We start from the raw sequence: 17,252 nt of genomic DNA, 5'->3' as shown, positions 1-17,252 counted from the left end.
CCCATGGTAACTGAACATGTGAGTGCATCCTCGACTTCATCCACAGCCACCCCCTGGCAGCTGTTTCCTGTCTTCTCCAATTGTCGCGACAATAACTGCGAAGATTTTTCCCTGCATTTGTTTACAGCTCGCTTATAATAAATTGCAATCATGCCTTGAATGGCAACAGCTCAACCACTCGCCATTTCGCTGACTCTGATTGTATCTGTCGGAGGAATTTGCATGAAAACACACTCTCTTCATTTCCCGCCCCTTGGAAATTTTCAATCAGCCGCTCACTGGGCTAGAAATCCGTTTTCCGCTACTCGTTTACCATTTCCCACTTTCCCGCCGTCGCTCGGGCGTGATTCCCTTGCCGCGATTCCGCCGAGATAACCAATTAGAACGCTTATGGCCTGGCGCCTTTTAATCCAACGTCACTGCAAATTAAAGCCAATGGATAACAAGTTGTGTTTTGAAATCACTTTAAAATGTGTCTGAAAGTATGCAGTAGAAATATTAATACATTGTTGCATACTTTTAGGCAGCGTTTTTAAATGTTTTGAAGACTTTTCCCTAGGTTTTACAATTAATCAGATAGATTTTAAAATATTACAAACTTTTTATTAGATTTTAAAAGAACCGCCACCTTTTAGCCTCAGTGCACGCATCTCAATTAAAAGTGCGAATTGTCATCAGTGCGGAAAATGTTAAACGTGGATGTTTTTATGCCTGATTAAGCAGAAGGGTCGGGGGATGAGACCCATAAGCGATCCCAATCTGTGGACGAGCGTATTTTGTCATTTCCCGCGCTGACAGCAGCCACGTACCAAAAAGAAAAGTTGAACGAGGCCGGAGGAGGAAAAACTTTTTGGGCAGCATTTCGGCATCGCCTGGCTTTGGCTTTTCCCCCACAATTTCCCCATTTCCCCATCGGTTTTCCTTTCCGTCACAAAGCTGGCTTGTTATGTGTTGCTGTTTCAGTTCACTCGCTTCTTTGAATTACAGGCACTGCATGGCAGGCAAATTTATTGGCAAATTGGGAGCACAGTGGTTTCCTTTCATTTCGCTTTCTGCCTTTTTTTTTGGTGGCTGAGGGGCACGTGTGTGTGCTCTCGCACTTGAGTGTATTTTTTACAGCTTGCTTTTTGTTTATGTTGTTTTTATTGATTGAAAATAACTTAGTGCCGTTTTATGGGCCACCTTCTTCTGAACGGGGGAATAAACTCGGGTGCTTTATGCCAAAGGTAAATAAAGTGCAAGAGTTTGTGGGCACCGATGCCTCGTGGGAATCATTGCAGACCCCGGAGCATTGTTGGCAGCTCTCCCTTCCCGATGATAATCCTGAATAATTAGGGGGAATTGGCACGAGGCTCCGCAGAGACAGCATCGCATCAGGAGAGATCTGCTCACTTAATGCACTTCGGCATATGCGTAAATTGCCTTTGGAGCGGGTGCTAATTAAGTGGGCTTTGTGCCCGGGGGCTCAACTTTAATGAACCGACCGCAGAACCGGGCCGCCCTCCAAAACAAGCTTCCCGGACAATGTGTGGTGCCCTTTTTTGCGCGTGGGCTCAACCTGTTGACCCAGCTGGTCATTTGTCAATGCCGGAGAAAAACAAGAGCAGTGGCGTAGGCAGGGATGATTCCCAGGGGTTTACAGACCAATAATTTAGGAACATGTAATGATAATGATAGTGAAGAACATTGTATATTAATTAAAATATCCTTTAGTCGAGTGGTGAGTAAATGGGTGATGATCCTTGGTTGGTTACCAGGTGAAAAGTCTGGGACTTACTTTAAAACATTAAACTTTATCTAAATATTTTATTTCCTTTTTTCCTTTAAAAAGCTTCCCTCAAAGTCCTCTGATTAAACATTTTATTATTGTCAAACAAGCTCCTCGATAAATCCAAGCTCGTTTCGCCACTGGACATGTCCCCATTTTTATTCATTTCGTTGGGTCGTTCTGTCTTTTATTTTTTCGAGGGTCTGTCTCTGGCTCCGACTTGACCATATTAATTAGCTTGATTAAAATTAATATTTGCGCAACTTTTGCGACGCCACAAAATGTTGTCGTCGGCTGGATGGAGCAAATGGATGGAGATGCAGGAGGGGCAGCAGCTGTCGCAAATATGTGCAATAAATAAACATTTCGGCGCTGTGACAGCCCTTCGGGCCAAAGGTACTCCGACTGTAATAAAGCAAATATAAAGACAGCCAGCTCCGTTTTATTGAGCGGAAGCGGAGCACGACCTGCGACCCGCGACCTGCGACCCCTGACCTCCGACCATCGACAACGACCAAAAACCGTGAGCCAAGTGGCAACAAAGTGCGCGGGGATAAATCCTGATGCGTCAGTTTGGGGCGATGGAAAGTGAGGAGTGGAGTGGAAGCCACTGAATGGGGCCATGAAAAATGTTGGCGTATTCATTCGTTCTGGAAGCAAGTGTCGCCAGCACATCTATCCCCGAGCCACTATATTCTTATGCACAGAAAATAAATGTTCAAAATTAAATTTAAAATAAAGTGCTTTAAGAAATTATAGTACCAGATCAAGGAGGTAAGTTAGTTCACAATTAAATACTAAGTGCGTAAATCAGTAATATAGTTTCACCTACAAAAAAACAGAAATTAATAAAAGGGGTATGTCTTCAAAACCAAAAAATATAATGAGCAATGGAAGTGTAAGTTATGTTTTTCTATTTTTAGACATACCCTTGTGCACTAGATTTTTCTCCGTGCACTTGTCCCTTTAGAAACACGTCCCCTTTGTCGTCACTGTTTATTTGGCCGATTCCGTTTCATGTGCTTTTTGTTTTACGAGCATAAAGATAAATTCACACGCCACCAAACTCGGGGATTTACGGGGGCAAAATGCAGGAGCAAAGGAGCTCAGGTCGACCGCCCGCCGTTTTTGGTCATCCGATTTATTTATTTATTTATGGTAACAAATTGCAGCGTCAACTTAATCACCGAACTCTATTAGTTTCGGTGGCCATTGTGCAGGAGGCCAACTCATTTCACGGCTTTGTTGAAAGTCATTTCTCTTGGCCCGCCCGGACATTTGTATCTGTATCCGAGAATCTGCAGCGGTTTCGGTTCCCCCGGGGCGGCACTCAATAAAAAAAGTTTAATTAATTAATCATTATTCTGGCTTGGCATTTCTGCTTAGACTTTTCTGTTTATTCAAGTTATCCGAGTGGGTGGAAGGTGGACTTTGGACTTTGGATTGTTGGACTGCGGAGTGGAATCGAGTTGGATTGGATTACAATGCTAGAACTTACGGCTTAGTCTTGAGCAGTTCTCAAGTGTTTTGGCTTTCGCCCCAACATCTCTGGACTCCTGCATGATTCATGGTTAGTCGGCGATGATTAATCATACTGCACGACTGACTGCTACCCCTACTCTACTATGATTCCCATTCTGATTCTGGTTCTCGGCTGATGCGGATGCTAAGTCTAAACTTTAAGTACGATACTTAGTATTGCTCACTGGATACACTGTAGATACACCGCAGATACAGCCGTCCTGCAGCGGCACAACAACAAGAAAACAAACACTAATGCAGCTACTTAAGACTAAAAGGAGAAGGGGTCAAAGGTTAAGGAGCGGGTTAATCACAACTGGCGGGGGAGAACTGGAACTGGCCGACATTATATTGTATCTCTCCACCAAAATAAAAAGAATATTAAATAAGTTATCACAAATTAAAAAACAAGACCTTAAAATATATAACAGAAGCAAAATACATTTATATTAAATATCTAAATATTTGGCATCTTGAGTTAGTAAATGTTCTAGGAGTTCCATTCAACAAGCGATTACTGATGATTGTTTTTAGAAAACATTGCTGACACTAAAAGGGAAAACTTATCACGAATATCTAGACGAACTCTTACTTTAATTTGTAAATTTTTGTTCTACTTCTAGGGACTCATTTTTCTCCGTGTATCTGATTCTGCTAAGTTCAGGAAGATGACTAGCTATGACGAAGGAGGGGTCCTATCGTGACTTATCTAGCGTTTTACCCTAATGCGTTTGATTGCTTTAAGCTGATGATTGGTCAGTTGCACACGCGCGTTTCTGGGGGCAGACTTCGTGGGCGTGTGGTTAAATAATTGCTTGGTGTTTCGCTTCTAATTGACGAGGACTTAAACTTGGACTTGGACTTGATTTTGGACTGGGAGGATGGACAAGGGCAGGGCATCTTATCTAATCCAGGCCATTGGAAGGCGTCTGCTGCTGCTCCTCCTCCTGGGAATCGCCGAGGGAAAGCCTCGACTTGGCTGCCGTCTCCATGGACTTCCAGGTGCCCCCGCTGGTGGCTTGTTGCAGGGAGATGCGAGGTATGGACTTGCAGCTGCCCAAAATGGAGCTGCTGTCGCCGGGACGGTCCTCGGATTCGGCCAGGGCACTCAGACTACAGGTGGGCGGCAGGATGCGGTGGGGAAAGCGCGGGGAGCCCCTCACCCGCTCCCGCAAACTGGGAGGCGCCTGCACCACCGAGGGTCTCCGGTTGCTGGGCAACTGGAAGTTCACCTTGGTCTCCATCAGCTTCACATACTTGCCGCCCAGCTGCTGGTCCACCGCTTGTTCGCCCCCCGAAATGGTGGGGATGGGCAGGAAGTTCGGATCCTTGGTAAGGTGATCCAGGTGGGTGCCGCTCTTGGTCAGGGAACCCCGGTGGATGGGCTTCAGGTGGTTGCCATTCGGGTGGGAGGACGACTCCACGGGGACGGAGTCCTGATTGGGACTATTGTAGATGGCATTGCAGGAGGCCGTTTGCGAGGAGGGAATCAGGCGGGTGAACAGTCCCATATGCGATTTAAAGGCCGCCTTCAGACCCTTTTGGTCCGCCAAACTGGCCGTGGATCCCTTGTTGCTCGAAGTGGTCCTCGAAAATATCCCTCGCAGCCTGTTTATCAGGCCCGTCTTGGCCTCCGTGGCCTGCTGGTGGGCAAGCCGAAGGTTGATCAAATCCTGGGCCGGCAGGCAGGCCTCCTCCAGTTGCGGCTGGGAGGCAAAGGTCACGGATCGCCTCATGGGGATCTGCATGTATTCCGCCGAGGGCCAACTGGCCCGGGGAATCACCGGTGGCAGCACGGAGAGCAGAAGGTTCGGCAGAATGCCCGAGATACTGGGTGTTCTGGTCTTACTGGCAGCTGGAGTCTGCGAAATCCCACTGGTGACCGTGAGTTCCGGCTTCAGGTGACCTCCTCCGGTGAGTAGCGATGTGGAGGACGAAGTCGTGGTGGAGGTGTTGGTAAGTCCCGATTCTAGAAGCCGCTCTAACTTGCGGATCTCGGCGTCCAGAGCCTGGATCTCCTTTTTGTAGACCCTGTTTTGCACCTCTACACGGTACTGTAGCTCTCGACGATCATCCACCACGAATCGCCGTGTGTTGCACTCCATCTTCAGACCCATGCTGTGGATAACCGGGTCAATTATGTCGTCTGGGGGAGAGAGTTTGAGGTTTAAGGAAAATAATGGATGGTTATTGAAATAGATGAACAACTTATTTTAGAATTTAATAAATGAGGTTCAAACTAATGATTCACTTGATAATAGGGTTTTCAAAAGATACTACTGCGTAGATATACGACTTATACTCACTTCTCGCCCAGATGTCGTGCAGCTTTGGGATGAAGAGCAGGCAAAGCGTGGCTGTGGTGCTGGTTAAAATCAGAGCCGTGATGGTGATGAAGGCCAGAGTGACTCGCTCCGAAATTAAATTGGCCAGAACCACGACAATGGCGCTGGTGATGACCACACTGTAGACGGACACACCGATGTACTGGGAGTCGTTGAGGGCAGGGATCTTCACATGGCGCGTCTCCCAGGCCATGTAGACACCCACCACGAGGAGGAGACCCTTGTAGGCGTACAGAACACTTAGCCACGTTTGCGTGTGCTGCGAACGACATACCTCAACCTGAAAGGGATGATAAAATACAAGTAAAGTTAAAGTTAGATATTTCTAAAGCGATATTACATTACTTCAGGCAAGACAACATACAACCTAGTTTAACGATCCCCATCACGTTTTGCATGATGGGGACATGTTTTTCGGACAAAATCCTGCAATTTTTTTGTTGAAAATTAGGATTAAGGACTAGCGGACTATCCACAACTTTCGGATAGATTAAAACAAATATAAGGGGATTGAACTCCATTATAAGGGTAATTACAATTTATATTTATTTTTCGCTTGTTAAAAAAGTATTACATTGGTTGTGTCAATAAAATAAATGAAGATTAGCCTGGGAAAAATATTTAATTTTTATTAAGCTTTTGTCAGATGTTTTTTAGTAACTGTTTCACGAATCTCCCTTTGCACTGTGAAATCGAGCATTTAAATCGAAACAAATTTAATTGAATAAATAATTGGCAAGGCAAATAATATTTAACTTTTTGTGTCTTTATTTATGTGATAACTAAATAAAACAAAATCGTGTATAACTGCTTTTGAATTTTTAATTTCAATTGGCGGCATTTTTGTTATTTTGGTTTATGAACTAAAACTATACACTGCATTCCAACGAAAAGCCGATTAAGGCGAATAAATAATTGCTTTGATGCTAATATTTAATGTTAGCTGTTTTTCACATGAGTGAGATGTGCAGATTAATGAAAACGGTTATTAGTTTATTTTTAAATAATACTTATATTTTACCTGCGGCTGGTAGACGACACTTCTATCGATGGCGCTGATCTCGAGTGTCAGGTTGTGAAGGTGCCGCTCCATGGGATCGGTGACCACCCAAAGGGTTACGAGTAGTGCATCCACCAGGAGCAATCCTCCGACGAGCAGGATCAACTGGATGTCCTGAAGCATCTTGTCCTTGAAAACACTGCCAGTTCTCGTGAAGATTCGGTGAACCCTGTATGTCTTGGCGAACATCGATCCAAAGGCCAGCGAGAATCCGGCGGAGAGCAGATAGACACGGGCCTGCAGAGCACATGAAGCAGATGAGGTGGAGGTTAGCCAACGCGAGGTAATACTGTAACACCACACTAAGTGTCATGTCAGGCAGGCAAAAAGAAAACAGGGCCGCCGGCAACAATGGGGGAAAACAAGTCATCAATGGAATACAACAAACCCTGGGAGTGGTGGAGACTTTGCTGTGCGTTTCAAAATTTATGCAAATAAAGGAATATCACAAAAGTTGTAAATTTCCGTGTCATGTGTTTGCATTTCCCTCCCTCTCACCGCAACAATAGCAAAACAAACAGGAAAGTGGAAAAGCGGAACAGCAGGAGGAATGGTTACAGAAACAGAAACAACACCGACCAGTAAATTTCCCAGGAGTGGCGTTCGAGGCAGTTGTTAAGGGGGAAAACTGGAGGAGCAGGACAGCAGATCTGGATGGAAAGCTCGTCAAACTCGACTTGGCTTCTGGCTTAAAGAGCAGCAGATTTGCGGCCAAATCCGACGGCTATTTATAGCCAGCAGGGGCAGTCGAGCTACTTCAAAATACACCTTAAATATTTACTAGAATAGGTAATAATCGATGTTGAATTCATCTGCATGTAACACTAATTAAAACAATCTTGCTGCCGCCACACGCACAGTTTACCAAAGCTATCGGCACTTTTGCCAGTCAATCAATCTACCAAACGCCACCCCATCATGTTATGCATGATGATCACATTATAACCACATACTTATATTTCTCGCAGTGCATAAATAAGGCAAACACACAAACGCGACTCGGAAGTTACCAGCCTGAAACTGAAAGTCATATTTGATGAGGCCCCCACATGCTTGCTTACACACAAGAAACCCGTCAAAGTCAAACAAAGATGGCGGGGCGGATGTGGAGGTGGATGGGGATTTCGGAGCCGAAGGATAACAACTCACCGTGCAGACCGTGGCGAAGGAGTCCTCCGCCGAGGGCAGCGTCGAGTGGTCCAGGCCCAAAAGGATGACGGTGGCGTACACAAAGATGCAGCCCACTGCGGTGATGTTGCTCAGCTTGGGGCTGGAAAGTTTAATTGCCCTGTGGAATGAGAAGGTAGACGGTCATTGCTATGAGTCGAGGTGCCTCTACCCATTCACAGGAAAAGTGCAGAGTAAGCAGTGATTGGTAACGATGAAAAACTTGTAAGCCAATCAATTCAATTAAAAGTCGGAAATTATCAGAAGGAAATAACCATCTTGAGTTAATGGGTTGGCAGCAGGAGCAGCAGATAACTTATGATTGAATGGAAAGTAAAAGGCTCTAAATATTTTATGGGTGCTTAATGGAAAATAAAATATTCAAAATATATATGGGCCGTAAAAAGAGTAAGCCAATGATTTATGTTCCTCTTCCGCCTTACTTGAGCTTGCGAAAGTGCAGATTGAAGGCGAGGAAGGCGATGGCCAGGGCGATTCCCACGCTCGAGAGGGTGGCGATGGTGTAGAAGGCCAGGGGCGCGATGGTGGCCACTCGCAGCTTGAACACCCGCTTGGCGATGGGCACCTGCCCGCTGTGCCACTTCACCGGCCGGCAGCGGGGACACCGGAAGTCCAGGGCATCCGTGGCCGGATAGTAGAGGGCCACCGGCTCCAGCAGACCGCGCTGGATTTGGTAGAAGGCAGTGGTGCCAACGCGGTCCGGACCGCTGAAGGAAACGGGACCCTAAAAAGAAAGGCAAAATTATAATTAGTTGGGCTGTCGCAGAATTAAGAATTTTATTTCAAGCCTTAGCCAGAAAACACCAGTACCTAAAGTGTAGATATTAAAAATTCAAAGTGCCTTATACTACAAGAAAATGATCTAATATGAGATTATAAACAACATATTGCAATGAATACATCATATCATCACATATCATTTATATCATCATTTTAGGTAGTTAATTTTATTAAGGAATTTTTATTAAGATATTTTTTATGAAACTTCGGAAGGCTTCAAATCATTTACTTAACTTTGTAGTTGGAAATCGCTAATAAGGCATGGCTGATTACTCACCGATACTCCCAGGAAGTGGAGCTTGCCCATCTGCTGGAGGAACTCCCAGGCCATGTCGCTGCGGGTGTAATCAAATCCGTCCAGCTTCGACTGCTCCTCGTTGCGCCGCCAGTGCTCCTCGGCGGCCCTCAAGGCCAGAGCAATGGCCCACACGGCGTCGTAGGTCTGCGGTGCATACTGCGATATGGCCTCCGGGAAGAGGTGGCCCCCGCTGCCGCCCACGCCCCTGCGCCTCCGCCGGCGCGAATCCGATTGTGGTGCCGTGATACTGATCCTGGAGCCGGAGCCGGAACCAAAGCCATCCTGGCCGTGGAACTGGGCGGACTGCTTGCGCAGCTGCGAGTTGAACATGTGATTGTTCTGCGAAGTGGAAATGCGATTAAACAGGCCACAAATGCCGCAGGAATGCGCCAGTAATGAGATTGCCTCCACCAGCCCCACCCAGCTACCCATTTCGGATTTGCAGATCCAGATTCCAGATCTCCCCCACTACCGTTGCCACCATTTCATGACCAGCACTAAAAGAGCCATAAAAACGCGTCTGCGATGGCGAATGCGAATGCGATGACAGGCAGGACTTAGGCGGCCCACTTGGCAATCACCATCGCCATCGTTGAAACCATCGCAAAACGCAATCGCAGCCTCGGGATTGTCTAATCAAATAAATCATTTCATTTTCGACGACAACCGAATGGACGGTCGAAACGGAATAAGGAGCAGGACAACGAGGAGAACAAGACAGTCGTCTGTTTATAAAAACATTGAAAGAAAAACAGACGCAGTTCTATACAAAAAAGTATTTCGGTTCAATCATTTATTATTCATTCGTTTTCCTGTTGTTAGTCGAGTTTTGTTTAACAGATTAAGTTCAAAATAAATAATGATGATAATAATTTTTACAAAACTGTTCTAAGCAATCGGGGAAGTATGGTTGGATTTCAAAGAGTCCAGGACTAAGTTCTCAATAAATTATTTTTTTGGAAGCACTTTAGGGTTCAATCATAGGATTCAATCATAAACCACAGTTTACATAATTAAGTTACCCGGTTACTATACTCTACTTTAACTTATTACGTTTTTGAACCTATAAAATTCTAGTCACGGAGTTAAGTATCGAATATATTTTCTCTCAGTGTCACCCCATAGACTTACCAGTCCGCTGTAGCTGACGTTATTTCCTACGATGCTGTTGTGCGTGGACACCACGATGAGGTTCTCGACGGCCAGCTGCAGCTCGTGGTTGGAGCAGGCGGTTTGCTGGTCCGGCCACCAGGGGGCGCCCATGCTCTCGTGGAGGATCCAGGCGTAGTCCGCCCCGAACATCCGAAGCCTGTAGGCCTCGCACAGGATCTGGGGGGCCAGTTCCTGCGAGAAGCTCCCGATGATGATGCGCGTGTCTGTCTCCTGTGGCGATACGAACGGAACGGAGGGGATGGGCGTTTGCCCTTTTGTCATTTGTCATCCTTCGATTAGCACTGTCCGCCCGCCCACACTCGAAAAAAATGGGTAACAATCATGCTGAAAGAGGAGCTCTGGGCTATATGGTGAAACCTTTATCCATGCGAGTAGAGTCTTAAACCAAAAACTTGAAGCAAAACTAGGGAAGTAGGTTAAGTAAAGGGAAAAATAATTGTAAATCAAAGATTGTAAAAATGGGCTTGGATTCATGCATATCTAACACTATAAATTTTTGCAATAAAATGATAACCAACATTAACATGAAATTTAAAATGAATAAGCAATAGAAATAAGCAATTTAAATTTGTTTGGTGAAAACAAGGTTTCCTTTTTCAGAATTGATCTTGCATAGGCTTTTAAATAGACACTAAAACTCTTCTATAAACAAAAGTACTTAAAGCAGTTGGTAGTTTTGGAAAATTACATTTTAGTTTAATATATCTTTCATGTGAGCATTCTTAATTGCATAAGTTCAGCTTTGTTTTCCAAATAAAAAACGATAAATGTGTCATAAAATCGTGCAACATCTGCCACTTATTGCTAATACTTTGGAGCACCTGTGCCAATTATGAAACTTACCCTGAGAAGCAGCAGCTGCTCCTTGAAGTCGGTGGCCGCAAAGGTGATGGTGGCAGCACAGGATATGTTGGCCGCCTCCAGCTCGGTGACCAGGTTGTTCACCGCCAGCGAATGGACCTCCTCGTTCTGCGAGAAGGTGGTCACCGTGCCCCAGCCGAACTTCCGGATGAAGGCGATGCGCGCCGGATTGTGCGAGGAATCCGGGGCCACCGTCCTGTAGAAGTAGGGGAACTCCCTTCTGTCGCTCAGCGCCGGCGATGTGGAGCCGAAGGAGACCTTTCATCGAGGGAAATCGTTAGACTATCTTCGCATCCGCAGGGTCGCTTAAAATGCAAAACATGCTTCTTGGAATCCAGACCTCCAGGTCATGTGTCTTTCCGGCTTGCCCCCATTTTACCCACTCATTTAACACACGCTTAACCGAAGTGAAATGAAACTTCAAAGGCCAAATGCAAATGCCCTAAGTGAATTTGTGGACCTCATAATTTGCGGGCTAGGGAAATGTTTATGGCTAAAGAGGTTTATGGGGTGCTGGAATCGGCTGGATCTGGATTCCGCAGCATTTATGCTAATCGAGCCACGCACGTGAGTTGATTAGATTTTTGAGAAATTGCCCGATTACGAGGAGACGCTCGGATGAACCGAATGAGGTGGATATTTGCATTTTAATCAGTCGCAGATGACGCCATGACTCACCTGCACGATGTTCCAGTAGGGCACCACCTTCGCCAGGCTCTCGGTGACCTCCGAGCAGGCCGATCCCAGCAGCATCACCATCCTGGTCGAGGGCTGTGTGTAGATGGCGTGGAAGAAGCGATCCACGCCCACTCCAGGATCACACTGGTTGGCGGAAAGGCAGCGGGGAAAATTGGAAAGAAATGGAGGGGTAGAAGGATGAGCGATGGAGGGCAGGCCAAATAAACGGGGGCAAAGGCCGTTGTTCACCGACTCGTTTCGCCGCCATAAAAAAACGGCAAGATGGCGCAATAAACATTTTTAAAATGTCGACTTTGATAGAGGCACAGCCGGAGATGCGGCTCCAGATATGACTGTCTGTCTCGCTCGATGTGCATATGCCCGCACTTAAAAAAATGGGAGCCTTAGCAAAAGGATTGTCCTATGCTAACGATACACATTTTTCACTTGTTCATAACGGGTGACAATTTTTTTTTTAAATGGGTGCCATAGATAGTGGTACAACAGTTTTATGCTCCTAGTAACCAAAGCTAACGATCCACATCTCTTTTTGGTAGATTTTGAAAAACGCCAATTTTAGGATTTTTCATAAGGGGTAACATCACAATTTTTTTCAAAAATCATCAAAAAATAAAATTCTTAGATTTGAGTGTCGAACAATAGGAAATTTTAATACGAACTTAACGAGGTATGACATTCCTCATTTGAACAATTTGTTGCTTTGTTTCAAAAAAAAGTACAGATTTTTTTCGTGTTCAATTGGTTTTAATGGTTTGACCTTTCAAAATCATAATCATAATAATAGCTTTCTTAAATAACAAGCTTTCAATTTTCGTCAGTGTCTGTGTTTTCGTACATTTGCGTGCCCCATCAAAAGCGGCAACGACTCATCGCAATAAAAGCGCCCAGGACGGAACGTTGATGACATATTTGCCCCTCTTTTAGGGCCGCAACCGCAGCTGCTCCTCGGCACCGTTCTGTTCTTGTTGCTGCAGATTTTCTTATTAAGTTTTAATGTTGCACGCGCTACTAAATGAAAATTCAATTTCGTAATGGAACAACCGTCTCCGCCGCCGTCGCCTAGAAGTGGCGCCCACCGTGGGGCGGAGAGACAGACTCGACTATTTACCCACCTGAGTGTCGTTGGTCACCAGCTCCAAGGTGTAACCGGGCAGCAGGCGCTTGCGGTTGATGTGCTCCACGGCCATGGTGGCGGCTCCCAGTTCGCTCAGGCCATCCGGACGTGGTCCCCGCGACGTGGAGAGCTCAAAGAGTCCGAGCAGCACGATTTTGCCATGATTGCGCTGCATTTCGGCCGGCGACATGCGGCGCTCGTCCTCGAACACCTGGTTGACCTTCAGGTAGCGCTGCCTGGGCGGCAGGCTGAGGATGTGGTGCGAGTGGGAGGCATTGGTGCTCCCAGGCAGATTGCTGTGTGAATTGAGGCGCTGCTGACGGCGTTTGACTTTCGTCCGTTTGTACTTCCAGTCGGACCGCGGGGGAATCGAAATGCCCCCGGCAGTTACAGTCGATGTTGATGTCGATTCTCCGGGTGGCAAACTGGATGAGGCTGAGAATGTGGATGTGAATGTGCTAATTGAGGCAGCAGCACCTGGCCTAATTGCCTCGTAGCCCAGGGCCTGGAGCTCGGCCGAGGACTCCATGGCCGCCGCAGCCGCCGTCGTCCAGGCGAGGGCTAGGAGTAAACGTAGTCCCACGGCCGGCCATTGGCCGTATCTGGTCCTCTGGCCAGGCTGAATTATGCGCATCCCGTCGGCAATGGCCAATGGCCCATTAATCACCAAGGCATTTGAATCGCTGGCTATCAGAGGCTGCAGCAACAAACACAGGACACCGGAATATATATCGCCTTTTTATGCACTCTGCCGACAGGATACGCTTATCGTTTCTCTTCCGACAAGGGGCTCTTCCTGCTGCTCCTCCTGCGGCTGCTCCCTCCTCCTGTATCGGCGTCAATTTTATCGCCTTTTTATTGGCCTCACTTTTGCTCCTCGCATTTTGTATCTTTTTGCTCTGCCGCTTTTCACACACTCACTCTGCCAGGCACTCGACCATAAAAGTATGCAAGGCTGAGGAGATTCTGGATGGGTCCGATTGACGGGATTGGGTGACACGGGAAGAAATTACACTACAAAATGTTATTTTAGGTAGTCAAACATGGTAAAAGTCAGTAACTAAATAACACTTAATAACACTTAGTTATATTTTAACTAATTAACTTAAAAAAAGGGTTCTTAGCCCAATAACATTTTATATTTATTTATAAATTAAGGGTTAGGTCGCCAAGACTTTCTAAAATAAATCCAATCAGTTAAAAAAACGATTAATAGCCAAGTATCTTAAGGCCTTAATCATGGGATAATCTTATATTTTAGTTTATGTCGAGCTATGCACAGTCTAAGTACCTTGTATTAAAATCCAAGTTAAAGTTATATAGAAACTATTGAGTTATATATCATTTTTAAATCACTATCACATTTAGCACATTAAATTAAGTCAATTATTTTTGGGGTGTTGCACTTTGTATTTTATATTTTGTATTCTAAGCAGCAGCATTTGCATTATTCTGTGATTTTTTAAATGAACAAACAGATCAAGAAATGTAAGGAGAACGTAGAAAAATCTGACTTTGTGAAAGCATTGATTTTTCTCCATGTGAAAGTGAATGGTCACGGAAAAATCGAATCAAAATGCCTGGGGAGCCCCAAAAGGCATTTTCACGCCAATTTGCCAGTTGAAAAGGATTAAGACGAAGTCTTCGATGAAATGGACACACTTCTGCTCCTCACTTTCCTTTTCCCTGACCCCTAGTTGATGTTGTTGTGTGGCTGCCACTTGGCCATTACTTTTTATGCTAATGGCCAAACATTTTGCGCTTTCATTGCGGGCTTTTGGGCTACTTTTTGTCGAGTCGAGTCGAGTCTCACGCGCCACAGATTTCGGTGAACGTTTCTCTCTGTATGCGCGCGTATGCATAATTGTTTCGAGATTACCAACTTGCAGTCCCTTTGCCGCTTTCCCGCTTTTCCACCCGCCCTCCAACCGCTTTCCACCGCCCACTAAGCCCACTTTATGGACGCTTTCTTTCGCGCTTTCTTTCTTTGCTCGTAGCACGCTTTTCGCTGTTCGCTTAAAATAACTTTTTGGCCCATTTCGTTGTGAGGCCCCCGCTTTGTTTTGTCCTCAGCACAGAGCACAGTGGCGTGCCCCGAAGGGGGCTCCAGCCCCACTTAACCCCTCGCCGGCACTCCTTAACCCCTGGGTGCACCGCCTACAGTTGACATTTGCCCTCTGCCAACCCCCCTTGCACTGGGCTACTCGTGTAACTAACAACTCATATTTGTGCATGCACTGGCGAAAAGAAAAACTAACCAACTTTGTTCACTTCAATACCTCAGATCGAAGAATAATATGGAAATTCTCTCCACAACTTGGCAACTAGTTATGAAACTTAAGACCCCACAACAAGTTGCACAAACTGTTTGGATTATACTATCGATTAAACTAGTTGTCTGCCGTATTTGAATTAATTTTGGCAGCTCAGCCCGAAAATGTAATTGCCAAAATTGACAAACTGCAAGGTGTTAAAGGCAATAAAGCATTGGCTTTAATTCAATTCGGTATTAATTTTATATTCTCTAGAACAACATGAATAGTTATTTAATTTAAGCTAGCTTATCCTTTTATCAATATTGACAGCTCAGTTTGAAAATAAAATTATCAAAAGTGGAGTGCAGCAGTGCGCAGTGAAGTATGCATAAGTATATAAGCTGGAATGACTTTAATTTAATGCGTTCGCATTTCAAACAGAGTTTAATTTAGAGCATTGGCTTTGTTTACGAAAAAATGGGGATGGGAAAAGCACTTGAACAAAATTGAAATATCTGCGATTGATTAATGAAGGAGAATTTATATTTGAAAGGTATGCAGTTCACCAACTGTATTTTGAAGAGCACTATATTTAATAGGTCAATGAGTTTTTATTTTAAAAAGGGAGATACCTACTCAATAGCTTTAGTTTTCGGTTGTAAGAGGGAATATGATAAGTAGCTCAGGTAGGATTAAAATGTTGTTAAATCACAAACTATCATCCAGGTGTAACACAATGAATTTTTAAACAATTATTGCTGTGGAAAACTTCAAAAAATTTCAACGACTTCTTAAGTAGAAAGTGATGTTGTAGATGATATAAAAAATTAAAATATTATTACACTGATTAAAAATTTTCTTTGCAAATCTAAAAAAGACTGGCTAAGCCTTCCTTTCCGAACTTTTTCCCAGTGCAGTGTACATTTGAGTATATGAATATTTAGCTGCTGCTCTGCTTTGGTCCTTTCTATTATTCTGCCATATTTCACAATTGTTGCCGTGGTATTTAAACCTGCACTTATTTATGGCCATGTGTGTGGGCCCCCTTAGCGCCACCCCCGCCCACCCCACCCCTCTGGCCATCGCCCGCTTTAGTTGTTATTTTCATGCTTGACATAAATTATGCAAAATGCTGGCTGCATTTGTGATTCAGATTCCATATTTCGCTGCTCGTCGTGTGCAAACTGTGAAATGCGAACTGCAACTGCTGGCGAACTGGTGGCAAAAAACGAGAATGAAAGCAGCACTGAGCACTTTGGCCATTCAGAGATCCACAGATGCGGAGATGCGGAGATGCCATCCGAGATGCGATGTCAGAATGGCTGATGCGATTTGTTATGCAGCCAATACTCGGCTGCAGGCTGTGTGGGTGTGGGAAAATCGCTCCGGGGATTTCCACAGGGATTACCGCAGACAATGCAGATCCGCTTTTTGGGTTCACTTAGCCAGTGTGCTCGATAAGCTGGGCTCACGAGTGTATTGTCCCTGCTCACTCGTAGGAAATTGCATTCATAAATATTGCGTATACGACGCACTCACAATCTAGCACTGACACACAAATGACAATTTATTGGCATTTCATACACATTCTAGCCATAATTTAATTTGCCTTATTTTATTTACTTTGCAGTCTCACACACGACGAAGAAGGAGGCTTAGATTTATCGAGGGCCTATTTATGCGGGGTTTTCTTGGAGATTGCGACTTGCAACCGACGAGCTCCAGACCGCAACTGTTGGCCGCCGTCAAAGTCCCGCTGCTTTTGTCTGACAATCGCAGATTGAAAGGACCTCGCATCCTCCAAGGAGGCTGGGCTTTCAACTTCCATCATCCGCTTTCAACCGGCTTTTCTCTCCTCTCCGATTTTCAGGGCGCCTGCGCGGGGAAAAGCGCGCCAAAATTTCATTCATGAAAAACCAATTCGGAGTTGGGGGCAGGCACAGAGGCACAAGCAACAAGCTGTGGCAATTGAAAACTGAGCGCGGAAAGTTTAACTTTAAATTATGTAAATTAATGCCCAACATGAAACTAAATAATTTGCAACTGTTTTAATGAAAAATTCATTTATCTCGCTGCCAGAAGATTTCGAGCAGGAAGGACAGCTGTCGATTCGCATTGCCTTCTGTGCTGGAAAAAGGAAACTATAGAACAATGGCGAACTGACAGCGAGGACACTCTTAATTATGGCTG

At 45.2% G+C, this 17,252-nt stretch overlaps 1 protein-coding gene across 5 annotated transcripts; it reads right to left on the bottom strand.

The window, feature by feature from the left end:
- Nucleotides 1–3,645: 3,645 nt before the first annotated feature.
- Nucleotides 3,646–16,803, bottom strand: GABA-B-R3 (gamma-aminobutyric acid type B receptor subunit 3). Of its 5 annotated transcripts, none has more exons than XM_017089643.4 (12): nt 16,686–16,801; nt 14,099–14,259; nt 12,806–13,821; nt 11,673–11,816; nt 10,977–11,252; nt 10,092–10,343; nt 8,940–9,299; nt 8,305–8,606; nt 7,844–7,982; nt 6,656–6,931; nt 5,596–5,914; nt 3,646–5,435 (listed from the first exon to the last, which is right to left on the bottom strand). In XM_017089643.4, exons 3-12 carry the CDS (start codon nt 13,439–13,441, stop codon nt 4,195–4,197), a joined length of 3,945 nt encoding a protein of 1,314 aa, XP_016945132.2. In that variant the 5' UTR covers nt 13,442–13,821; nt 14,099–14,259; nt 16,686–16,801; the 3' UTR covers nt 3,646–4,194. The 5 variants fall into 5 exon arrangements, with proteins under 5 accessions (XP_016945132.2, XP_016945134.2, XP_016945133.2 ...); XM_017089645.4 differs by having other exon boundaries at nt 12,806–13,773; XM_017089644.4 differs by lacking the exon at nt 14,099–14,259 and having other exon boundaries at nt 16,686–16,803.
- Nucleotides 16,804–17,252: the final 449 nt, after the last annotated feature.

This window comes from Drosophila suzukii, chromosome 2L (assembly GCF_043229965.1).
Source record: "Drosophila suzukii chromosome 2L, CBGP_Dsuzu_IsoJpt1.0, whole genome shotgun sequence".
NCBI lineage: Eukaryota > Metazoa > Arthropoda > Insecta > Diptera > Drosophilidae > Drosophila > Drosophila suzukii.
The sequence above is the reverse complement of the archived record's forward strand: the minus strand, read 5'-3'. Positions and strand labels throughout refer to the sequence as shown.

Excerpts from the sequence above, each read along its gene's own strand:
- GABA-B-R3 (XM_017089644.4), bottom strand. The coding sequence starts at position 13,441 with ATGCGCATAATTCAGCCTGGCCAGAGGACCAGATACGGCCAATGGCCG. Across the intron at positions 11,817-12,805 it reads TGGTGACCAACGACACTCAG|TGTGATCCTGGAGTGGGCGT; the intron begins GTGGGTAAATAG and ends TCCGCCAACCAG. Across the intron at positions 8,607-8,939 it reads TCCACTTCCTGGGAGTATCG|GGTCCCGTTTCCTTCAGCGG; the intron begins GTGAGTAATCAG and ends CTTTCTTTTTAG.